Source organism: Armigeres subalbatus, chromosome 1 (genome assembly GCF_024139115.2).
Source record: "Armigeres subalbatus isolate Guangzhou_Male chromosome 1, GZ_Asu_2, whole genome shotgun sequence".
NCBI lineage: Eukaryota > Metazoa > Arthropoda > Insecta > Diptera > Culicidae > Armigeres > Armigeres subalbatus.
The window spans coordinates 171585710-171612751 of NC_085139.1; the positions used below are offsets into that span (position 1 = coordinate 171585710).

General features: G+C 39.1%; 1 protein-coding gene across 1 annotated transcript in view; it reads right to left on the bottom strand.

The window, feature by feature from the left end:
• Nucleotides 1-9448: 9448 nt before the first annotated feature.
• The window catches only part of LOC134205526 (tyrosine-protein phosphatase non-receptor type 23-like), a 63976-nt gene continuing 46382 nt past the window's right edge, over nucleotides 9449-27042 (bottom strand). The window contains exons 2-5 of the mRNA XM_062680813.1: nucleotides 19291-19430; nucleotides 10496-10769; nucleotides 9985-10431; nucleotides 9449-9907 (exon numbers count right to left, since the gene is read on the bottom strand). Coding sequence (XP_062536797.1) covers nucleotides 9719-9907; nucleotides 9985-10431; nucleotides 10496-10769; nucleotides 19291-19430 — 1050 coding nt within the window. The 3' untranslated portion in view covers nucleotides 9449-9718. The remainder of the gene's footprint in view (nucleotides 9908-9984; nucleotides 10432-10495; nucleotides 10770-19290; nucleotides 19431-27042) is intronic.

A 27042-nucleotide genomic window follows, 5' to 3' on the forward strand; every position in this document is an offset into this window, starting at 1 on the left:
TGCAACTCGTGGTTCATTCGCCTCCTCCACGTACCGTCCGCCATCTGCACCCCACCATAGATGGTACGCAGCACTTTCCTTTCAGAAACTCCCAGTGCGCGTTGGTCCTCCACGAGCATCGTCCAGGCCTCATGTCCGTAGAGGACTACCGGTCTAATTAGCGTTTTGTAGATTGTCAGTTTGGTACGGCGGCGAACTCTATTCGATCGGAGCGTCTTGCGGAGTCCAAAGTACGTACGATTTCCAGCCACTATGCGTCTCCGAATTTCTCTGCTGGTGTCATTTTCGGCAGTCACCAGTGAGCCCAAGTACACAAATTCTTCTACCACCTCGATTTCGTCACCACCGATGCAAACTCGCGGTGGGTGGCTCACATTGTCTTCTCTTGAACCTCTGCCTATCATGTACTTCGTCTTCGACGTGTTGATGACTAGTCCGATCCGCTTAGCTTCCCTCTTCAGTCTGATGTAGGCTTCCTCCATCTTCTCAAAGTTACGTGCCATAATATCTATGTCGTCGGCGAAACCAAATAGCTGGACGGACTTCTTGAAAATTGTACCACTCGTGTTAATCCCTGCTCTTCGTATTACCCCTTCCAAAGCGATGTTGAATAGCAAACACGAAAGACCATCACCTTGCCGTAACCCTCTGCGGGTTTCGAAGGGACTCGAGAATGCCCCTGAAACTCGAACTACGCACATCACCCGATCCATCGTCGCTTTGATCAATCATGTCAGTTTATCCGGAAAACCGTGTTCGTGCATTAGCTGCCATAGCTGGTCCCGATCGATTGTATCATATGCGGCTTTGAAGTCGATGAATAGATGATGTGTGGGCACGTTGTATTCGCGGCATTTCTGCAGTACTTGGCGAATGGCGAACACCTGGTCCGTGGTGGAGCGTTCGCCCATAAAACCCGCCTGGTACTGCCCCACGAACTCCCTTGCAGTTGGTGCTAGTCGACGGCATAAAATTTGGGAGAGTACCTTGTAGGCGGCGTTCAGCAATGTGATTGCGCGGTAGTTGCTACAATCCAGCTTATCGCCCTTTTTGTAGATGGGACACACGACACCTTCCATCCACTCCTGCGGCAAAACTTCCTCCTCCCAAATCTTGGTAATGACCCAGTGCAGCGCTCTAGCCAATGCCTCACCACCGTGTTTAAATAGCTCTTAGTGACCTTAGTGACCAACGATGACGAAAAAAGTGACCAAATAGTGACTTTCAGATGCAGAAAAAGTTACCAAATAATGACTTTTGTATGAAGTATTAACCAGGTAGTGAGCTGAGTTGCATTTGCATTGTCACTGTGTAACTCGTAGTGGATTGGAAACTAGTGATATCATTTTTTTTTTCAAATCCTCATCTACAATGCAATCAGAAATCAAGAAAAGACAAAAATTGCAAAAGCATTATGGTTACTACTGCTGGCCGTGCCCATCTTCACAATAACTAGGGAGAGGGATTTTTAATAATTAATAACAATTTTTTTAATAATAACAAATTTAAATACATACAGTGCCCATTTGCCATTCGAGCCCCTGATCTCGGTGGCCCGTGAACCGATTTTACTAAACAAAATTACCAGGACTCAGATACATATAACGTGTATTTTACCATACCTAAGTTTCCACCCGTGCCAAATCCGCGCCGACTGAAATCAAATACGCGACATTTCCGCACTACATAAACGCCAACTGACTACAATTTTTGTTATCATAATTTACTGAACGTTTTCTCTTCCAGAAAGTAAAGTAAAACTGATTTTTCACATAATTTTACCACATTAAAAAAATTCTGTATACAATTTATTTGAATTCATATAAAAATAAATATGAAATTTATTTGGATTTATATCCAGAGAGGAAATAATTCAGAATATAACAATCCAACAAAGTTGCTCAAGTTTCGTGAATTGTAATCCAAAATCTTGAATTTGATGCAGAAATAGCTTTGGAAAACTTAGAAGATTTTTTTCACAAATTTCAGCAAAAGTTAAATTTTTGTGGAAAGCCTTATTCATGAATTCCGGTGGAAGTCGCTTTGAGAATTCCTGTAGATATTATTTGTTTTTTTTTGTCTTTATTGCAGCTCGAGGCTGGCTCGTCTCCGATTATTTGGTTGTATTTTTTGTATTCCTAAAAAACCTTCCGAAAATTATTTCCCAAAATTTAGGCGGAATTTTACACATATCTTTGCGCTACATAAATTACAGTGGAAGTTACTCCAAGAGAGAAAATATATTTTTCGGAGAAAAATTCAGCAGACTGAAAAAGAATCTCATCGATTTGTTGAAAAAATATATCAACGGGAATTACTTTCTGAATAATCCGAAAAATCCAATCTATATAATAAAACCAGATTAATCCACCTAGCGTTGGTGGTGCCTTTCTCGCGTTTAGTTAAGACACCAACCTTATATGAGGTTTATATGGTCCGATGTACCATTTTCTTCATAACTTTTCAACGCAATGACAGATCATTATGAAATTCAATAGTGATCAACAAGGCTTTGTCCCCTGTCAAATGAAACTTGTTGCGAGAAAACCGGTTAAGGATTACTATACGAAAAGTTGTCTAATGTTTTTTATAGCTTTTGTGCACACACATACACACACACATACACACATACATACACACGGACAGACAGACATGTTCTCAGCTCGTCGAGCTGTGTCGATTGGTATATAATACTATGGGTCTCAGAGGCTTCTATAAAAAGTTCGTTTACGGAGTGAAAAGATAGCCTTTCGGTACAACTTAGTTGTACGAGAAAGGCAATAGACCTGTGCGCCGGTCATATAATCGGCGGCGGCGGCGTGGTGGTCACTTTTGCCCCGGCGGCGGCGGCGTCACGGCGGCGCGCCGTTGACTTTTATCGGCGGCGGCGGCGGCGTGAACCGGCGTGGATGAAAAAATCAATGACTGGAAAAATGAATTTTAATGTGGGTTTTTGGAGTCATGCGATTTTGATTCACACGGTAGGAATCGCCCGTATACAAATCGACTTCAGTGGATTAAAATTGCAATATTCTACGTTTGCCGATCATCAAGCAGCACATTCAAAATAGTCAATTGTCGGCGACACTAATCAATACCTGATTTTAAAATGTTATTTATGTTAAAATGTTATGATCAACATAAATAAAAATAAATACTAGCTGAGTAAGACTGGGGATGACCAACCAAATTTAATATTTTTCCTGAAATTTGGTTAAATATGCCAAAAAAGTTCTTGGTGTAGTCCCTGAAGGAATTTCTGGAGGAAACTAGAATTTATTTAAGGAATTTTCTACAGACATTTCCTATAAAAGTTCATAAGGAATTCCTTCGTAAAATTCTATGATAATTCCTACAGAAATTTGGTAATTCCTTTAGTAGAGCTCATCATGCAGGAATTCATTCGGAAATTTATTCAACAATGAACTAATTTCCGATGGAATTCCTAAAATAGTTTTCCAAAGGAATTACCAAAGGATTTCCTGAAGTAATGTTGGAACAAGTTTATGAAGGCAATCCGGCAAGATTTTTGAAGAAATTTCCGAAAAAAAACTTTGGGAACTGAAGGAATTCCCAAAGAAAAATCAGTAGGAACCCTTCAGGAAAATTTCGAAAAAATCCTCACAGACATTTTCAAAGTAATGCCTAACAGAATTTCAAATAAATTTCCGAATAAATTTGATGTAGAGCTTTGAATGAATATCTGAGGGGACCCTAAAAAAACAAAAGAAATGGAGAATGTCGTGAGGGAATTCCTGAGGAAAATGTCCAAAAATTTCATTCTAAATTTACCTATATCTATTCTGGTACATTGTAGAATGGATTGAATGTGTCTGAGGGCAAAAAGACTAAAATATAAGAAACCTTTTTGAAGGATTTTGCTCTACGACCTCCAGGCTGCCGGTGAGAGCGATGACCCATTCTCACCCCCAGACCCATTGTCAGCCCGATGACAGTAGTTTGCATCTTTTTACCAATGTCATTTGGTCGAATATACCATCTTGCCGAACAGACCATTTTGCCGAACAGACCATTAGGCCGAAAGTCATTTGGACGAAAGGGTCGTTTGGCTGAAAGGGTCATTTGGCCGAAAGGGTCATTTGGCCAAACGGGTCTTTAGACCGAAAGGGTCATTTGGCCGAAAAGGTAGTTTGGCCGAAAAGGTCGTTTGGCCGAAAAGGTCGTTTGGCCGAAGGAGTAATTTGGCTGAATAGAACATATGACCCATATGACCCTTTCGGCCACATGACACGTTCGGCCAAATGACCCGTTCAGCCAAATGACCCGTTCGTCCAAATGACCCTTTCGGCCAGATTGGTTTCGGCCTAATGGTTTGTTCGGCCAAATGGAATTCGGCCAAACGACCCTTCCCCTTACAGAGGTAGTTTTGTCAGTGTCTGTAGGTAGCGTAGCTTCCTAAAGTAACCAAAGAATTTACTGGAAGAATTTTCAAAGGATTATCCGGAATTTTTTTTCTAGAAATTGCTTAAGGAAGATTTGAAAGAATCCCTAAGGTAATTTCAGGAAAAAATGACAAGGAGCTTGCTCAGGAACCCCTGGAGAAATTTAAAAAAAAATCCAAAAAGGTTCTTTCGCTGGAATTTCCCAATTAATTTTCAAATAAATTCTTAAGCAAATTTTCAAAACTTGATGAAATTTCCAAAGTAATCCGTAATTGAATTTCGGTAGGAGTTTTTAGAAAGATTTGGAAAAATTCTGAAACAATTTCCTAAGGAACTCCTCAAACATTTTCCGTAGATATTTCAAAAATAATTTGTGAAGGATTTTCAGAAGGTGTATCCGTGTTTCTGAACGAAAACTTGATGAAATGTCCAAAGGAATTTGCGGAGAAAACTAAGACTATCAGAAGTTCCTTAAGGAGCTACTTTGAAAAATTCTTCAGGAGTTTCTTGGGTATTCTTTCTGGAAGTTGTTCAAGAATTCTTAAGGAAATTTTGTCCTAGAACTTTGCAAGGTATACCAAAGGAGTTCTTAGAAGAAATTCGAAATTTTCGGATGAATATCTCAACGATTTTCCCAAGGTTTTCCTTAACAAATTTCTGAAAGAATGCGTGGATGAATTTCCGAACTAATTCTTGAGGGAAATTCCAAGGAATATCCGAAAGAATCCGAAAGACTTTCTGGAATTCTTTTCCGGAAGAGTTTTTGTAGGACTCCCTGATGCAAATTCCCAGGGAAACTGCAAATCGATTTCTAAAAAAAATCCAAAGGAATTCCTGGATTTATCTAGAATTTATTTCAGACATACCAGTAGGCATTTCCTCTGAAATTCTGTTTCATAAATTCCTTCAAAAATACCCTCAGACATTTCTTTATGGATTTCTCTGTAAATTCCTTTAGGAATTCTTTGGGGAATTAACTCTTGAAAGCATTTTCGGAGGAATTCCTGCAGAAAGTTCTGAAAGGATTCCCGAAGAATGTTTTAAAGGAATTGCTGGAAGAAGTTCCTTGAGAAAATTTCTGATTTAATAAATTCATGGAATAATTGCTGAAAAAAATCATAAGGGGGAATTTCCGAAGCAATTCTTAAAGAAATTTCTGAAGAAATTGCTTAAAAAAAGTGTTGATACATAATTTCCGAAGAAATTCTTTATAGAATTTCCAGAGGAATTCCTTTTTCGTAGGAATTCCTGAAACATTTTTTTCGTATACATTCCATAGGGAATTTCCTAAAGAAATTCGTAAAAGATGTTCTGATAAAAAATCGTAATGGAAATTCTGAAGGAATTTTCGGAGAAAAAAGAATTCCTAAAGTAATTTTCTTAGGTTTTTTAGAAAAATTTGGAGGAATGTACAAGGATATATACCAAACGGTTTTGTCAATAATATTCAAACATTGATTTCAAAATAAATAGTTATATTGGACAAAAAGCTAGAAAATCATTCACAGTAGGGATTTAATTATTTTGCTGAATTGGTTTCTCAAATAAATCAACTGTGCTCATAACACAAATCAAAAAAGAAAGAAAACTGATTAAATAAGTGGCCTGGTTGATTTTAATTAAAAAAAATATTGGCAAGATAATTAATGTGCTAACTTACCTTGAAATTCCTGAACTGTAATAAATTAACTGCACAAATGCCAGATTCTATAAGAATGGGGGTGCTTTGGGCATGTATCTAAGCCATCACAAAAGCCACATCAAACATAATTTGCGAGTCACCTACAGGTTTAGGTGCCCGACTGAATGCCAAATTCAAGGCCTGGCTTAGACGAATTCCAAAGATCAGTTGAACATTTTATGTGTTATTCTGCTTGGTAGACAAAACCTACTAGATAAAGCCGCATGCAAACTCATAAACTAATCAACCAACATATTTCTTGATCCAGCAGACAATGTATGTCACCACACTGACTTAGAGACACCATCTCGTAAGGTAGATTTGAAATTGAATTCTGACGATTTCCACCTTTTCACCATTTATAAACTATCATAAGACGAGTTTAGTACTATTCCAATTAATTCCACCACGTTGTATTGCTTTACAGATATGTATTTTATCTTCAACTGTAAGACCATCTTCAGTGTCTTGTACTTTACTCGACTCGACTTAAGTTAATTGATTTTTTTTATTGCGATTAGTCATCGGCGTGGGAAAATTATGATCGGCGGCGCGCCGACCCAAAATCGTCGGCGGCGGCGGCGTGAGTAAAACCACCGGCGGCGGCGGCGCGGCGCGGCGGCGCACAGGTCTGAAAGGCAAAAATGAAATGGTCTGTGTTCGTATCCGCATAACTCGAAAACGGCTGGATGGATCATCTTTATTCCTTCAGCAGAAACGTCCGTTATAGTTTCCGACGGGTTTATATGATATTTCTTTAGTAGAAATCACGAGTAAATATGAGTAAATCGTAAAAAACTGAAATTAGGATTTGTATGGAAATTTCGCATGGGCAGATCACAACGCGCATTTTCGCCTACTATGCAGGACAACGTTTGCCGGGTCGACTAGTTTCTGTATAAATCAAGGAACATTTTTGTGCTTTAAATTTTTGTATAGACCCTGATTCTTTCTAGATGAATGCTATGAAAACAATATTAAACCTTCAATACTCTAAGAAAAGGAACTAATTCTTACCAAAAAAAATTCGAACGATTATGGTATGTATCGTGCTGTGTGTTTCGTCGTAGAGGGGTTAATCAATAAGAAACTAAGAAATACCTCGGCATTATGTCAAAATTGACGTGACAATTTGATATTCACAAACGATAAAAAACGACCACAAGTGAAGTTCTTACCTTTATAATGCTTATTAAACGAATGCTCAAGAGTATAATGCATTTACTAATGGCTTGAAAATATCCAAATAATTGGGTGAGCATAGACTTCAAACGTGGAGTCCCTTCTAAACAATAATTCGCTATCGAAAACAAAACCTCATGTTTCGTATTTATTAAATTTCCACCCTAAACTAAATCCGCGCAAAGCCTTAAAACCGAACGTCCATGGTTCGAACCCACACTGCCGCACATTGGTTCTTTTTTAAGTAAAAACATCTTTCGTAAGACGGCACTTTGAAATTTATGGCGATTTATTGTAGCAAACTTCCATAAGGGGTTTGATTGAAATTCTTACGGTGCAATTCTTCAGTTACCTCAGTGCAGAATTACTTTTGATTTATCTTGCTTTTCAATGTTTGTTTTCGAGACTATGCTGATTTCACAATCATAAACGATTTTAATTAACTTTTCGTCATCGACACCATATTATCGTTAATTATTCTCCCTGGCTAAACCTAGCTCGACAACGTTGTTGTCATGGGATGCAGCTAAAGCTATTTTCATTAATTTAGTCACCTTGGGGTATTTACGCACAATGGTTTTTTTTTATTAAAAAGCCTGGTTCCAGTACTCCCCAACTTTTGTTCTCAGCACTTCGTATTTTAACTATCTTTATTCATGGAGAAGAAGATCATAGTTCACATGAATTGCAAGTAACTTGGCGATTTCCACAATACATGGTGCAATTTCTCAAATTTGTATATTTTGCTAACAGATTTACATTTCATTTGGTTGATGATAATGGTAGGTACAAATGATTTTATTTTGAACTTTTTTTTACGAACGGCGGTGCGAAAATAGTGACTTTAGTGACCATTTTCCGAAAAATAGTGACTTTAGTAACTTTAGGATGCAAATAGTTTTAGTGACTTGGCTCAAAATAGTGACCAAGTCACTAAAAAGTGACTCGCTACCAGCCCTGCGATGAAAAAGGGTCCATTGAAAAAGGGAAGGGTGTGTGGGGAGGGTTATTTTTTAGAAAATAAATAATTCAGTTAAACTATTAATCTTCTTGACCGATTCCCTTCAAATTTGTAACACATTCTATCAAAAAACGATATTAGACTGAACGAAAAGGTCATAGAAGAATGGGTGAAAGGGTCCATTTATTTATAATAGTACGCATCAACAAGCAAGTAACTGCCCCAATGATAAATAATAATTATCAGTAAACTGTTTAATTGCACATCGCGCGGTCGCGTCTACTCTTGCTTAACCCTTCACAACAAGTTGCATACGATGATGAATCCGGTCCCAATATATTGTCAATTTGCCATTTCGGTTTCTTGCTTTCTGAAGTGATAAAAAACAGTGTTAAAAAAAAAATTTAAGTGAAAATAATTAAAGCAGAAAGAAAAATCATGAGATTATTGAAACCTCCAAAAGTTTCTGGGCGAGCGTGGTTCAGAGGTGAGGACTTAAGTCGAGGCTTCATTCGCGTGATGTCGAGACTTATGTCCAATCACTATTCACTAAACGCACATCTGTACAGAATAAACCTTGTCGATAGCAACTGATGTAGGTGCGGAGCCGATTATGATGACATCGATCACGTAGTTTGGTCCTGCTCGGAAAATGACGCCTCTAGAGGGCAATTATTGGATACCTTCGGGGAAGCTCAAGGTGTTTTGGGAGATCGTGATGTTGTCTATATGCAGGCCATTTATAGTTTTCTTTGTGCTTCTGACATCAAAATCTAATATTTTGTTTTTTTTTTATCTTTCTTTAAAGTTTTTTTTTTTCTGTCTCTGCCTTTTTGTTTCGTAGAGCTCCATAGCTCTTGCCATCCGGAAGATGCTCCCAGTTGAACCATTCCTATAGAGCACGACGATACGCCACATCATCACGGACGCCAAATTCTCGGATGAGAAGCTGAAATTCCTTGATCCAAAATCCTAAGCCCCGTCCATCCTTGAACATTGTAAACTAACCTGGAGTCACCACGAGTACGCTGGCTTCTACCCCCTCTTACTAACCGTATAATAAAATGATATTGATTGTATATATCACAAAGAACAATGGCTCCGTAAAGTGTTATACACGCCTGAGCTTACCAAATAAACAAAATTGGAATTTTTTTTATTGAAACCTAGTTACTTAAATATCAGGGTGCCATATTTCAGAAAATATTTACTCATCCAAAATACAGTGGCATGGCAATAAGCAATCAATTGATTTATTTCACAACCGTTTTATTATCAATTACGTACAATAATCAGTTCTATGATATCGTTCATAGTCGACGCGTATCGTTCGACAACAGAAGATTATTATTCACATTTCCTTTGCATTTCTCGAATAATGACTTTTAACTTTTGATTTCGTGGCAAACTTCACCAGTAGAAACAGGTGCAAGCATTTCGAATTGGAGTTTTACAAAATTCTACGTCTCACATATACTCTACTAGTTCGGACTAGAAGTAACCGAATGAGATATCGTGCAGTGGTGCGGCTCCACCCTGTGGCAGCGCATAGTCCTTCGCTAGCTGATCCAGGACGCTGGTGCTACGACCCTGAGCTGGTCGGGGCTGGTATGCAGCCGGAGCTGGTCGTGGCTGTGGAGCGTAGTTTGGCTGCGGAGCATAGTTAGGCTGCGGTGCGAGCTGTAAAATAGGTGTAGGTCAAAAGAGCTTAGTTAGGTGTGTGAAGGAAGTTGTGCTAGGATAGGGTCGATAGTTACGTTAGCTTTTGGTAATGGTGCTGGGGCTGCTGCAGCGAAGGCTGGGGCCGAGTAACGGATTTTGGGCTCGGGTGCTGGTCCGGCATTTGGGAAGGCTTGCGGTCGGGTGTCGTAGCTGGGTTCTGGGCGAGCAGGGCGTTGCTTGGGAGAGTAGACTACGTCAATCGGTACGGCGTTCGCTATTTGGACACGTGGAGGAGCTGGTCCAGCTGGATTGTTGGCCGCGGGTCCGAAGTGAGAGTTCTGTACGTATTGAGCTTGTACTTGTTGAGGTTGTTGGTGATATCTAGGTTGCTGCTGAGGCTGAGGCTGGAAGTGAACCTGAGGTTGCGGTTGTGGCTGGTGTTGTTGTTGAGGCTGTGCTTGATGCTGTTCTTCTTCGTAGTCATAGTACTGGGGCTGTGGCTGAGGTTGCGGGCGTGGTTGAGGCTTCGATGGTCGGATTTTCTGGAATTATTAGAAAGTATTTCATCAACATATAGCCTAACTATAACAAATATAACGATATTACCTGTGGACGAGGTGCAGGCACATTGTCTTCATAATCCAGCAGGGCATCCTTGCCTGTGGTTTCATCCACTAGAGTTGGTGGTGGAACCGTAATACCTTCTCCGGATGGTTGGAAGCCGTATTTGTTCGCTCCGTACTCAACTACCTTTACCTTGCCAGACTCGTCCACGTATCCGTATTTGCCTTTGACTTCCCCGGTTGCGAGTTTTGTTTCGATTTTGAATGATCCATCAGCGCCTTCGTAACCATACGTATAGGAACCATCTTCGTTGTGTCTGGAATATTTGAATATGGAAAAACCCCACAACAAAATTGAAAAACCATTTTAACAAATTACTATTTTTCCGAGATTTGAATCTTAAAAAACAAAAAAACGTAATTGTTTCGAAAGAATACTTTTTTTCAGCTTATGTTAAATGATTCAAATTATTAAGAATTAAATTAACATGTTAACAACACACCTTTTAGATGATTTAGTATACACTCTTACTAATTACAAACTTTTCCTGAACTTTCACTGTGTAAATGCAAGCGTTAATAAATATATCATAATAACGTCTCTTACAAAATCGTTGATGTATGCAAATTAGAACTTATATACCGGAATAAACGACGTTTGTTGCATAGATTTCTACAACTTTACCCGGTTCTAGGCGCAACATTTTTGAAAAGTTGTTGCGATCTCGGTGAAAAATTGATTAAAGTAGTGAATTAGTAAAAGATTTAGATCGTCATCTTTTGTTTACGAGGATTTTGTCATCGTATTTGAAGCCTGTGTGAGCGAAAGCTATTTTAAATCTATAATTTATTGTTTCTCGATTGTAAGAGCTTCATAAATTGAAATATAAGAGTCGTTGCTTTAAATTGCAATCCGTCTAATGATGGAACTCCGAAATATAATCAAATATTATAAACGATTCCGAGTTTAACTCCTTGGTACGAATGCATCATTGCAACAACAGTTTAAGACAATACAGTGGCCGAAATCCCTATAAGCGCACTGTATTTTTTCAACAAATACAAGTAAATACCGTTATTTAGCTAGTTTTTACAATGCCGATACTTTCATCGCAATACATTTTTTGAAATGTACTATGGAAAAAAAAATTTTTTTTTCATATTATGGATTATATGATGAAATTTCATAGATTTGATGAGAAATTCCTATAAGCGCATGGGGTTTTCATTAGTATTTTTTGTTTTGTACGCATGCATAGAATTGAAACTCGCCAGTTTCCTAATTTACAATCATAGTGTATATAAGAGAAATGTAAACAATACCTTTTTGAGATCCGTTAGAGTATTTTTTAAAGATGGCGAAAGGAGAGTTCTTGGACGAGCAGGAGCGAAGATTAATCCTTGAATTTAAGGATATCGGGTTGAGCAACCGGGCAATATCAAAGAGGATCGGTAGAGGAGAAACAGTTGTGCGTAATTTTTTGAAGAAAGGTGATAAATACGGCACCCGGAAGAAAAATAAGGGAAATTCGAAAATAACCAATCGAGATCGAAACCGTATAATTCAGCTTGGTGAATCCGGAAAGCTTAATTCTTCAGGGATTAAGAAGGAACTCGAGCTCCCGATAACAACAAGGCGTGTTTCTCAAATTTTACGAGGATCTGGACATATGGTGTACACTAAAAAAGCCAAAAAACCCAATCTTACGCCAGCGCACATTCAAGCGAGGTTGGATTTTGCTAAAAGGCACATGGCGTGGACCGAGGAATGGAACAGCGTCATATTTTCTGATGAAAAGAAGTTCAACCTTGATGGTCCGGACTGCTGTGCGTATTATTGGCATGACCTGCGAAAAAATCCCGAGGTAAAACTAAGCCGAAATTTTGGAGGTGGTAGTCTCATGGTGTGGGCGGCATTCTCACGCAAAGGAAAAACGAATATTGCTACCATTTCCACCAGAATGAAGTCGGACAACTATATTGAACTACTGGACTGTATGTTGGTACCGTTCACAGAGGATGTAATGGACAATGACTTCATTTTCCAGCAGGATAACGCTGCAATTCACGTGAGCAAGGTGTCCAAACAATGGTTTTCGGAGCGGGACATAACCCTTTTGGAGTGGCCAGCGCGGAGTCCGGATCTCAATCCCATTGAGAATCTTTGGGGAATCCTAGCCAGACGGGTTTACAGTGGAGGACGGCAGTTTGGAACAGTTCAGGAGCTACAAGTGGCTGTAAGGGAAGAATGGCGAAAAATTCCTTTGACAATGTTACAAAACCTTGTCGATTCGATGCCAAAACGTATTTATGAAACAATTCTGAAAAATGGTAAACTGAAGTACTGAAGTTCATTTATTATTGTTAATATGAATTGGAATCAATAAAAATAAAGTTGCGCTTATATGAATTTCCACCCCTAAAATGTGTATTTAACTGTTAATTTGAAATCCAATTATTATATGAGAGTATCAACTAATATAAATCAAACATTTATCGGATCTCTAATGAAGGATTTAATGAAATGCACTATTTTCCTTTTTAATCAAACTTTCCACTGAAAAATATACATGCGCTTATAGGAATTTCTGGCACTGTATTAACATTACATATTTACAAAACAAACACATCGTCCATCTCCTGCTCTACACCTTTTTATTATAGAACTTCTTTGCACCAACGAAACCATTGCCTGCAGGTCCATTGCCAACACTTTCGGTCTCTCCGCTAGCCTGTTGCTGTTTACGGGTCTGCTGTTTTTGCTCCTCGCCGTCAGAGTACGACCCTTTCGGGTGGTAATTGGAGCGGGTATTGCTGCCGGAGCGCGACTTGCAGTTGTGCCCGGTCATGGTGAAGCATCGTTTCCGGCTGCCACGGTCACTTTTTGTATCCGGCGAATGAAAAGATACAATTTAATGGAAACCAGATTTAGCAACAATAGCACTGACTGAAGCAGCCACACTTCCTCTAGGGCTGCCTTCGGTGCAGGGAGGAGTTAGTCGATTAAAGTAATGCAGCCCAGCAGCAATTAGGACATTAGGGAGGATAGAAAGAATTTCAGCAAGCCAGGACCCGTCATGCAATAGTTTGGTTAGATGGACCTGGAATAGTGAAGAATGGTTAATCAAAAACAAAGAGCAGACGGAATACCTTGGAAGCAAAATAACATTCACAAACGTTAACATAGAATTATTGGATTCAATCGCTATCAAATAGCAGTAACTTTTCATAACGGAAATGAGATCTTTCTACGCTATTCCTCAACTGATATTTAACACTTTTTATAGAGACCTTCTTCAAACATTTCTTGTAATATTTATTGTTTGATAATCTCAATGAATACCGGAACAACAAACTACAACAATTGTACTACAGAAGAAACTCTCCTCTTCTGAGAAATTGTTAAAGGAATTCCCGAAGAATTTTCCAAAGGAATTTTTAAAGGAGTTAAGGAATGTCAATGGCATTCTCGCAAAAAATTCCAAAAGATTCCGGAGATTTCCCCAGGAATTGCTGTAGAATCTAAAATTATTATTTTTTTTTTTTATTTTTGAATTATAAAATTTATGTGAAATTTGGATTTGCGCTTGCAAAACTTCGGTGCAATATTATTGTTGAGAAGCTTCAAGTAATTGTTGGTGAAACTGGCAACACTGAAAGAGGTGAAGTAAAAAATATGTTGGGAAGATAGGTGCGCTAAAATGTAATACTAGAAAATATGGTTGAGACATGAATTTATACGGCGAATAATCATGGGTGTAGCCAGGATTTCGAGAAGGGGGAGGGCAACTTTTTTAGGTCTTCTGAATCGTAATTTTATAGTAGTTAAAAAACACATGAATATTAGTGCGTGGTACTATTTATTTCTAATTTCCAAAAAATTTGAAACCAAATCCACAACCAACATCTGAAAAATTGTACCGTGGGAATTCCGCAAAATTTCCAGTAAACATTCCTGAGAATTTCGCGAAAAATCTTCGAATTTCTTGTGTAAATTCCATAAAACATTCCGTGAAACTTTCAAATAATTTCTTGTGAAAATGTCAAAAAATTTCTCCAGGAATTCCACCGAAAATGAAATCAACAATTTTCGGAGGAATTTCTAGATTAATTCCTAAAGAAATCCTGAAAGAATTACGGTGGAAACTTCAAGATTTCCACTGGGAGATCCTCCAGGAGATTCTCCAAAAAATCCTCCGGGAGTTCCTCCGGCTATTCTTCCGGAAGTTCCACCGGCAGTTCCTCCAAGAATTCTTCCAGGATTTCCTCCAAGAATTATTTCGGTTATTCTATCAGCAGTTCCTACGAGGGTTCCTCTGAAAATGCTTTCGGGAATTTCTCCAGAATTTCGTCCGGGAATTCAAACAGTTTTTCTTTCTGGAATTCATTTTGGTTTCTCCAGGATTTTATATAGAAATTCCTCCAAAAGCTCCTCCCAGAATTTCTCTGGGAGCTGCTCAGGGAATTCTCCGGGAGGTCCTCTATAAGATCCGGGAGATTTGTCTATAAGATGAATTCTCCAAGATTTTTTTTCGAGAATGCTTCTGGTAGCTTCACCGGGAGTTCCTATGAAAATTCTTCCGGGAGTTTCTTCAGAAATTCCTTCCGAAGTTCCTTCGAGAATTCCTCCGAGAGTACCTCCGGCAATTCATCCGGGAGTTTCTCCCGGAATTCCTTCGGGAGTTCCACCAGTAGCTCTTCCAGGAAATCATTCAGGTTTTCTTCAGAAATTTAGCTGGAAATTCCTCCCGAAGTTTTTCGGATAGTTTTTCTGAGAGTTCCTCGGGGAGGTCCTATTCTTCTAGGAGTTCCTCCTGAAATTCCTCCGGGAGTTCTTACGAGAGCTGCTCCGGCAATTCCTTCGGGAATTCCTCCGGGAGATCCACCGGCGCTTTCTACGGAAATTCCTCCGGGAGCTTCACCAGCAGTTCCTCCGGGTGTTCCTTTGAGGAGGAACTCCCAGAGTTATTTCCGAAGAAACTCCCGGAAGAATTTCTGGAGAAATTATAAGAGGAAATTCTCGGAAGAACTGCTGGTGGAACTTCTGGAAAAATTTCTTGAAGAACTACAGGAAGAATTTTCGGAGGAAATCCTTGAGGAACTCTTGTAAGTACTTCTGGATGAAATCCCAAATGAACTTCCGTAAGAATTCCAGGAAGAACTCCTGGAAGAATTCTTAAAGGACCTACAGAAGAAACTCCCAGAGAAATTCTCCGAGTAACTTCTTGAGGAATTTGTAGATAAATTCCTAAAGAAAGCCTAAACGAATTCCTGAAATAAAGCCTGAATGAATTCCCAGAGGAACTACTAGTGGAACTCCCGGAGGAATTTTCAAAGGAACAGAGGAATACCCGGAGAGGAACTTCCGAAATCCCATTTCCCGTGAGATTTCTGCCAAATACCCTCCAGGAATTCTCTGTGAAGTTCCTGGAGAGATTGTCGGAGGAACTCTTGGAAAAACACCTGGATGAGCTCCTACTAGCACTTCCAGAGGAATTCCCACAAGAAAGTCCTGAAATAATTCTTGGAGAAGTTCCTGAAGGGTTTTCCGGGAAAAAATCTGAAGAAATTCCCGGAAATATATCTGAAGGAATTCCCGGAAAAATACCAGGAGGAATTAATGCAGAAATTCCCAGATGAAATACTGAAAGTATTCCCAGATGAATTGCTGAAGAAATTGATGAATTCCCGGGGGTTTGTTCTGAAGAAATTCCTGGAAGAACTCTTGGAAGATATCATGGAGGAACTCTCAAATAAATTTTCGAATGAAATTCTGGAGTAAAATCCGAGTAAAGTCCAGAAAGAATTCTAGGACAATTCCGCGGAAAATTCCAGAAGACATTCCTGAAGGAATTCCTGGAGAAGTAACTGAAGGAATTCCCGGAAAAATACCTGAAACAATTTCAAGGGAAATACTTGTTCGAATTCCTGGTAATTCCTGGTAAGTAATTGCAGAAAGAATTCCAGAATGAAATCCTAGAGGATTTCGCTATTGAATTTATGGAGGTATTCCCGGAAGATTTTTTGAATGTTATCCCGGAGGAATTAAAGGAAAAGTTCCTGGAGGAATGCCCGGAGAAGTTCAAAGAAGAATTTCCGAAGGAATTTCTTAAAGATTTACAAGTAAAATTATGGAGCGAATTCAGATTATTCCCGTCAAAAATTTCTGAAGAAACTTCTGGTGGAATTTTGGGAGGAAATTCCGTACGTATTCTTGCAGGAACTCTCGAATGCATTCCTGAAATAAATGCCGGAGATTTTCCTGGAAGAATAGCCAACGGAATATTTAGAAGTAAAACTTGGAGAGAAGAAAAGAAATCTTCAAAAAATTTACTAAAAAAAACAGTGATGGGTTTCTAGATAAAGATGAATTACAATCACATGAGACGGATTTTCGAACGATTTTCAGAAGAATTTGTGGATAACTTTCCGGAGGAATTCAGAAGTTTCCAGGGAGCTTCTGGAAGAATTTCAAGAAGAATTCTTGTGCCCGAAATGTTTCGAGTTGTTTTAAACATTCATATATTATGGATCCTGGAGACCCTAATAAGTTTTTGGGGTTTGGCGTTTGGCGAAACGCCATTCGACCGAATGTCGTTCGCTCGAACGGGTTATTTGGCCAAATGCCGTTTGCCGAATAGTTGAAAAAATCCTTAAAAAATCCTCCCGAGTAGTGAAAAGTGAATAATGATACTCATGATGTGTAAGAAGAGAAATAAGACTTGAGAAGTGAAAAATAGTGAGAAGCGAAAAGCGAAAAGTGAGAAGCGAGAAATGAGAAGTGAGAAGTAGAATGTGAGAAAAGAGAAATGAGAAGTGTTAAGTGGGAAGTAACAAAAGGGAAGTCTCACTCATGAAAAGTGAGAACTAAGAAGTGGGAAGTGAGAAGTGAGATTCTAGAAGTGAGATACTAGAAATAAGAAGCGAGACATGAGAAGTAAGTAACGGACAGTGGGACGTGATAAGTGAGTAGTGAAAAAAATAGAAATGTAATGTGCGAAGTAAAAAGCAAGAAGCGAGAAGTAAGAAGTGAGAAGTAAGAAATTAGAAGTTAGAAATGAGAAATAAGGAATGAGTAGTGAGTGGTGAGAAGTTAGACGTGAGAAATGAGAAGTGAGAGGTATGAAGTGAGAAGTGAGAAACGAGAAAATAAAAGTGAGAAGTGAGAAGCGAGAAGTGGGAAGTGAGAAGCAAGAAACGAGAATTGAAAAATAAGTGTGAAGTGATAATTGAAAAATGGAAAGCGAGAAGTGAGAATCAAGAAGTAAAAAATGAAAAGTGATATAGGAGAAAAGAAGAATGAAGAATGAGAAGTAAGAAGTGGGAAATGAAAAGTATGAAGTGGCCGGGGTTCTGCCAAATCGCACCAAGCGCCAACAAAAAATTACCAGTTTTTCTAAACAAACTTTCGGTTAGCAAATTCAATTGATCAAAAATCGTATCGGATGTCCCTCAAGCTCATAACTCTTGATATCCTTCAACACATGTACGAATGAGTTGATATGAAATGACGTCCGTTGAGAAGTAAGAAGCAAGAAGCGAGGAGTAAGAAATGAAAAGTGCAAAATTAGAAGTGAGAAGTCAGAGATGAGAATTGAGAATAGACAAGAGAGAAAAGGAAGAAATAAGAAGTAAAAAGGAAGAAGTGAGAAGAGAAAAAAGAGAAGTGAGAAGTGAAATGTCCCTTTCTCTTCTTCCATCTTCCTCCTTTTTCCTTCTTCCTACTTCCTTCTTCTTTCTTTTTCCCTTCTTCATTCTCTCTTTTTCCTTCATCCTTATTCTTCCTTTCCTTTTCTTCTTTCTGTCTAATATCTCACCACTCACTTCTCAACATCTCGCTTCTCATTTCCCATTTCTTGCTTCTGTTCACTACTCCCTTCTACTTCTGCATCCTCAACTATCACATCTCACTTCTCATTTATCATTGCTCACTACACAGATCTCACTTGTTACTGCCCATATCTCACTATTCAGTATTCTCGTCCATTTCTCAGCAACCATCTTTTCACTTCTTTGTACTCACTTCCACTTTGGTGCAATTTATCAGCAATGCCTGCTGAGTGTGATTCTTTTGTTTTGTATTTTTCTCTGCTCCTCTTTACCTATGACGGTGCCTTTCAGTCAGAAAGACAAAACAGGAGTAGCTTAGCCAACTCGGTTTGCCAACAGCGGGCTGAAGCTGATGATCATTCGGCACAAATTTCCTGTCTTTGTCTTTCAAGTGATAGTATTCACCCATGCATTTATATAGGGTCGTCACATTCACGCATCAGCGAGTGAACTGAATGGACTGTCACAGCGGGCCGCGTGTGCAATGAGAAAAGAGGTCTTTTGTTTACTTTATCTTTGATTGTTGCTGCTAACCATTTTCAGTTTTCACTTCTAGAAAGTGAGTGTGAAGAGGCAATGGTATCAATATCCTACAAATTTCAGTCACTGAGATTGAGAATTCGCACTCCTGCTTCCAACACTTATCATTTCTTTCCATTTCTCACTTTTTAGCTCTCGCTTTCCACCTTTTATCTCTTACTTCAAACACCTCACTTCTAACTTCACTTAATAAGGAATCGAATTTCACCTATTCGGCCAAACGGCTTTCGGCCAAATGGCGTTCAGCCAAATCACCCTTGCGGCCAAATAAAATTCGTCTAAATGACACTAAACCAACTCATCAACCCGTTCTAAAATCCCTTGTCCCATTCAGCCTGTCCAGCTGCATTGCTAATAGCTGCAAGTCGGATTAGTTAGTAGGTTCCGTTGCAGTTTGGTGCCAATACCAGTAGCCAGCTAAGGAAGTCAGACCAATATCATTCGTAGGTTCATTAATCAGTTAATTACCTGTTGATCTGCTTGAGAATCGGAATCGGCGTTGGTTTGGCTTCCACCGCGTTTGTGCCGAGTCGCAGCGGTGCTGGTCGGTAGTCTTGTTGGTAGTCCTGCTGGGCAGATGCAACTGCCAGTAAGCATGCCGCCGTAAGCTGCAGAGGAGAAGAGAACGCGTTCAGTAAATTTAAATTGCACTGCGGTGAAACTTCATGATGGATGGCTGCACTGAATAAACCATGACTTGCGAAGATGAACAGATGAAATATGCAAGTAGGGTTCTCAATTCAGGAGATGAATAAACAGGATCAATATTAATATTAATTGAAATGGTGTGAATTTATTCCTAGCCCATAAATTATGGAATGCAGTCAGCGCCACGTTTTGTCTTCTTTAGACAAATTCAGTGAAGCGCAATGGTCCACGGTTAAAGGCAGTGGTATTGCAGTTCAGGGTTGTATGCAGCGACTAGCCCATTTTCTCAGTGCCATGTTTATTCTACAATTCGTCCCTGTTGTAACCACTTCTCTGGAGAATCAGGGAGAAGAATGATATATCGAATCGATGAGAATTAATTATTCCAAACGATGCCATAAGGCACCAGAGCTGGCGAGATAAAATAGTGCTTCGCCATAAATTATTCATAAGGCACACCCACGTACATTCGACTGCGACAGGAGAGAAATTACTGCTGAGAAGAGTGAAATCAGCCAAACGGATCCAATTTATGACGTGAATCAGTATCCATCATGGATCAATTTAATTCTATTCTTTGGACTTAAAAGCTTTGATTCAACTTTTAAAACAGGTTTTAAAATCACTTCACGCGATATCATCAATGAATCCTGGAAAGCATTCCCTGGCGATGGATCCAAGCGGCGATATATCATCGTTGTGCCAGTATGTATATCATGCCGGTGCAAAAAAGGTTGGAATGCTTTCGACGAGTATCATAAATCAGTACTTTTTTTCAAGAGCGGTCATAAATTTCCTATTGAATTGCATTGGCCTACACGAAAAAGATGCCCTGTGCTTTATGCATGCGCCACAGGAATGAACTGTTAGTGAAGCACCAAACCTGTGTTTTGTTTAAATGAACTGCTCCCTTGGTTTTATTTCTTAGCTTGATAAATATCAGTATTTTTGAAATATGAGAAAAACTGATGTTCAAAATGCATTAATCTAGGGTAGTTTAATTGGATATGGCCACAGAAAAGAGTATGTCCATCACTGCAACAAATAATTAATTAATCTCGTTTCCACACTTATTTATTTGCTCACGATGGTTTCTTTAGCTCGATATTTTACAAATACCAGCATTTTTTATATTGTATTGCACTTTCTTAACAACCAGAACCGTCGTTAAATTAACTGTGACGATTTACCTAGAATAGTTTTTTATTCAGTGATTCAGCATTATACGCTTCGTGTTATTAATAGTGAAAAGAACTTTTGGTGTTTCCTATTTGGTTATGGCTCTCAGGCAGAAAACTCGACACATGCTTTGCCGAGTTGATTCATGTGTTTTCGGCAATTATGTCTTTCACGATTTATAGCCAGATAAATCTGTTTAGTGCTTTACAGTTCACCGGTGTACTAAAAACATCTTATTATATCTCAAATGCTATTCATAGAGTGAACTTAATGTAGGATGTTTCTCTCAATTGTGTTCTATATAGAAAAGCACTTAAGTTTATTTTGCCCACTATTACCCCGTCACAGGGGTGAATAGCGAATACTGCAACAACCTTTCATGGGCTGAAAAAGCATCCAAGATTAGTGCTCAGACTAGGAAAATTTGCCAAACATAAAGTCCATTTTGCAAGAGACTTTTGATGGCTTAAATAATCAATAATCATCAATCATTTCGATCATTATTTATTGAAAATTATATAGAAGAAAAAAACGAAAACGTTTCTCGAAGCGAGTTGGTGTAGATGAAACAATAGAAGAACTAACTAAACTAAATTACTATTAATTGCATATTATTCGGCAACTCGGCCGTACGAAAACCATTTTTTGTTAAATATCTTGGCTGTGCATATGCACAGCACATGTTTCGAAATGGATAAATTGATATGAAATTTGCGAAAAAGAATCCACGTGTCTTAGGGACTCGAACCCTCAACCTCCTACTCTATAGATAGGCGTGATAACCCCTACACAACAAGACCACTTAAAGGTCACGTTTGCGGAAAAGCCATCAGAATCCGAGTACCAACCTCCACCGCGGTTAGCTCTCTTTTTTGCAAATTGAATATCTTTCGGATGCTTGATTTGTCCAATCTCCACATGTGCTTTACTGTTGTATATCCACAGTCAAGCGAGTGCACATTGTTTATTAAACGAGAGGATCGCACTCCATGCCCTCCAACAACTGGTTGGGCGGGATGGTATAGAATGCGAATCAATCGCACTCTGCTGTTCCAAAGGCTTGCTTGGCTAAAGCATTTGATGAGTTTGATTGCCTTACGTAAGCGGTGGAGGTTGGTATTCGGATTCTGATGGCTTTTCCGCAAACGTGACCTTTAAGTGGTCTTGTTGTGTAGGGGTTATCACGCCTATCTAGAGAGTAGGAGGTTGAGGGTTCGAGTCCCTCCAAGACACGTGGATTCTTTTTCGCAAATTTCATATCAATTTGTCCATTTCGAAACATGTGCTGTGCATATGCACAGCCAAGATATTTAATAAATTACTATAACAATGCACTTTTTATAGAAGGTTCGGAAACTCATAGTGTTATATACCAATAGACGAACTGAATAAATGTCTACCTGCTCGTGTCATCCACAGTATATTAGGCTAAGGTTTGAGCCACATACCCTATGTATAATGTTGATGAATTTGCCTCGTTCATTATTTTGCCTCCGCACAGTGGTAAATTTACTATTCAAGATAGTGCCAAACTAATTATAACTTGATTCCAAAGCTTTGTAACATTCTCTTGGAACATATCACATTTGGCCCAATGTCACCCCCATTGACGGTATTTAATATCAAGTATCTTGATCGTGATCGTATAAATGCATTCAGTAAAATCTAAATTCACAGGCTTTCTATCCCTGTTTCAAACGCAGGTACAAGTGTGCATCATGATCAAAGTAGCGGGCACATATTGTTAGAAACAGGAGTCTGAAAGACTCCAACACCAAATTTCGAAGCTGCTGATCGCTGCTCCAGCATTCTGGCACTTTTTACTATTATTATTCATTCAGATCGGAGTGGTCTTTGCAGTACATTAAAGTCGTCTCCATTCAGCTCGGTTCATGGCTGTACGTCGCGACTAATACTATTCGGAGTTCATTCGCCTCCTCTACGCGGACGTCCCTCCTCCATTCTTCTCGCGGGCATCCCACCAACACAGAGGAAGAAACTCTTAAATGCGGGCGTCTCACCACCCAGAATTGTGATCATTCCGATCCACAATAACACTTTTCTTCTTGAGGGCGTCCCACCAACGGCAAAGGAAGAAACTCTCGAGTGCGGGCGGCCCACCACGCAGAATTGTAATCATTTCGTTCCACAATAACACTATTCTTCTTACGGGCGGCCCATCGACGCAGAGAAAGAAGCTTGAATGCGGACGTCCCAAAACGCAGAATTGTGATTAATTCAACCCTCAATAACACTATTCTTCTTGCGGGCGTCCCACCAACGCCAAGCAAAGAAACTACCGAGTGCGAGTGTCCCACCACGCAGAATTATGATCATTCCAATCCACATTAATACTTTTGTTATTACAGGCGTCCCACCAACGCAGAGGAAGGAACACTTGAATGCGGGCGTCCCACCACGCAGAATTGTGATTCATACGCAGCTACACCAATCAAACTATCTTTGGTGAAATTCTTTATCGCACTTTAAGACGAGACATGCAAAGACGATTAATCTTATTTTTAGTTTTGACTCTTCTTCTTCGAATCATCACAATTTGGTCATCGAATTACAACTGTTTCAGACTGTAGACATCGCTAATAGTGGATTAAAAACTTCCGAACAATACTCCATTATTTCAAAGCTTTGCAACACTACACAGAGAAAAATTCGTGGTAAAAATTACTACTCCGTAGACTACGCTCTGTTTTTAAAACTACTATGAAATTTCAGTAAATTTTAACAACGTTTCATAGAAATCCACCACTATTTCAGTTCCTGTGACAACATTCCGCAAGAGCCACAGTTGATTTTAACTGCGCGTATGGTATAATCAGACGGGTTTGTCGAACCAGACCTGCCGAAATTCATCGGTGCATCTTCCCAATATAACCCTCGGAATAGTAGTTTTATCTGCAGTTTTGCATGTAGCAAACAATAAAATTCATCTAATTGAAATATTATTTCCGAACTACGATTTTGCTAATCCACGCACAGTGGCAGGCCCTCATACAAATCCCGAACAAAACCTGAGATTGCGTTCAAAACTTCACCACAGAGTTGAATTATCCGACATACTTTATGTTATCCAAGGGCTTCCGCAAGCCCAGGCCCTAGGATCTAGAACAAAGACAGCGTCCTCATTCTAACATTGTACCAGTCAATTTCCCGCTTTGGCGCAGCTATGCTTAATTCACCACACTTACCACCGGAAAGTAGACAAAAAATAGTAGACAAATTAATACATAATACCAGATCTTTTCGAATCTTTCCCAAAAAAGTTTAGCCAAATTTCATTTTCCCATACATATTTTTTCGGAATGAACTTCAACAAGACACCAAAAATTATATTTACAAGCTACAATCAAAAATTGTTGCAACTTTTGGAAAAAAATGAGGTTTTGTTCGGCTTTCCGCCACTGTGCGACGCGGTAGTATAAATTTTCTGTCACAGTATTATTCCATTTCATAACATTTATATTCAAATAACAGTGTAAATTTGCGTTCTCGATAAATTTATTTGTTTGAATTAAGAAAAAAAATCTGAAAAAATTTTGCTTTGGAAATGACAACACTAAAATTATAGCACTTGGAAGTTAATTTTGGAACAACATTTTCTCAATATTTTAGTTATTGAGAAAACTAGAGTATATTACATTCTACTGAAAATCACTGCCATTTTTAATGATGGTTCTTTCAATTTTACAAAAAATCATAAGGGTTGTTTACAAGACACGACCGCCCGACGTAAACTACGTAAAACAGTTTGGTGAAATGAAGAATCTAGTGCCAGTGCAAGAATACATATTTGCAGCAGCTCTACAATACGCGCTCGTTATTCTGCTACGAACGGCAACGTAATTCTGCTACGACGTCGTACTTTGAACAAATTCGTCTCGCCTCAATCTTCCTATGTTTAAAATGGTGTCCATGAGAAGAATCGATTAATTCCCAATAATGCATATTTCGAATCACGACCACACGACCCACGCCATAGGCTGGAATAACAAAACCAAATAAGAATCTTGAAAGAATTAAACTTGACTGCCACTGAAGCCATCCATGCGAATACATATTTGTAGCATCTCCCTTCGACGCGCGCTCGTGATTCTGCTACGGACGCCAGGCAACTTTATGGCGTCTCCAAGCGGTTAATTTGCATTTTGAAAAAAATTCGTCTCGCCTTAATCTTCCTTTGTATAGAATGGAGGCCCTGAGAAGAACCGATTTTTTCCAATATCCCATATGTATTTGGAATAAAATTTGCGATTAATCGATTAGTAACTAGTCGATTACTCTCGATTATTGAATCGATTAATCGTTGGGAAGTAATCGATTTAAAAATTAATCGATTATCACAACAAATGATCAATTAATCGAAGTAATCGATTAATTTGCGACATCTCTACCGATGCTGGGACCGCTCTTCGCGATATTTCAAATGAAATGCCACACGCGCGGGGGAAAGCAGTTTTCTTATAATCAATGAAGATGGCTCATTAGTCCCGCCTCTTTGTTGTCCGGTATGACTGCAAATATTGTGTACCCGTCACACACTTACTAAAGGGGCGTGACTACAGGTTTAACTTTATTGATTACGCGCGCGAGCCATTTCGTTCGAGATGTCGCGAAAAGCAGATCGTAGTCCCACCATCGGCTTCGGCGGAGCTGCTACCGGAAATTTCATTCTCATCGATGGTGTGGTTCATGCGGTCGTTCGCGCTCAGATTAAATTTTCTTGTCTGAAGTACTAATGATTGGCTACCATCAGAGAAAGTAGCTCTTAAGTCACAACTTGAGGCGAGATGAATTTTGTTCAAAGTAAAACTTAATTGCTTGGTGATGGCAGATTGTTTTCCATCGGTAGCAGAATCACAAGCGCGCGTTATAAAAAGACGCTGCCGATAATTATTCGCGTGGATAGCAGTAACAGTCAAGTGAAATTTCCCATCAAGATTATAATTCTAGTAGGTAGCCTGCCACTTGTTTAAGGTTTTATTTCCATCCATGCGAATACATATTTGCAGCTTCTCCTTCCGACGCGCGCTCGGACCGGCAGTAATGCTATGATTCCGCAACCGATACCAAACAATTATGCTTTGATCTATGAAAAAAGTTCGTCTTATATCAACTTTCTCAATCACTTATCAATCACTGAATCATTGTTCAAAATTAAATCCACAGCAAGAAGAGTATTTAGTGCTAGACAAACATCATATAATTGAGCTCAGAATCACGCTAGAATATTTCACTGAAAAGTTGTCTAGTTCCTAGCGGTTGCACTATAGACAAATTATTTCAACTGAACCTTCCTCCCAAACATAATGGTGGTTCTGAAAAGATCCGATTCATTCCCAATTATGTGCCTCACCAACAACAACTACTGGACTGCGCGACAGCTATCTGATGATTGAGTTCTACGCACGCCGTTAATTGCCAGATCCAAAAATGCTGCTTGTAACACGGATGTAAATATGTACTGCTGTTGCCACGACCACCACTACTATCGAGCGAAAAAAATTCATCCGCACCACCACAGCCGTTGTCGCTAGGACCGCTTCTGAACGCCTTGGTCCGCTTTCCATGAAATCCAGAATGAAAATGACGCGCGCACGTGAAACACGGGGCTTATACACAGGAAAAACAAAGCAGTGCACAGTGTGCAAATTCGAGCCAAAAAACGGACGCAATTCAATCACGGTATGTACATATCTGGAGATTACCTTAAAAAAATCACAAAAATCCAAAGAATCTGATGGTGCCGACCCCTTTGCCGTTAGAATACTGGAAGTGTCCTATTTTGTCCAATTTCCCCTACAAATAGAGGATTTTGCTAATGCAAATGTTCACATCAATCGAAAAGACAGGGAAAACCTTGACTTGTGTTATGGAAATATCATAATAGGCCTCCCATATATTGTAGAACACGGATAAGTGTCTCATTTTGTCTAATATCCCCTATAAAATGCTTCAGATGATACACATTTAAGATTCGAGGAGATCATCAAATGAGTTACTGTCAGTTATGGAATACAGGACGATGAAATAGTGTTATCCTCGGACAATTCACTGGAAATATGTTTAGTGTCTGTTTTTGTCTGATGCCCCCTATAATTTGAAAAAAAAATTCAAAAGTATAACATCAAATCAATTTTCATTTTAGGAAAATGTACTAAGATCCTTGAAGACTATTGTAGGCATATCAAAAGGCTATTTCTTTTTCGCAGGATCCCTTCAGTGTCTCATTTTGTCCAATATCCCTTATACGTTGAACCGTCTGTATTCAATTTATCAGAACACACAAATTGAAAGCTCGAGAAAATTTTGTGAAAATCGGCGAATTATCTGGACAATAAAATGTGACTTTTCCTAGGGGGTTGAGTAGTGTCTGAT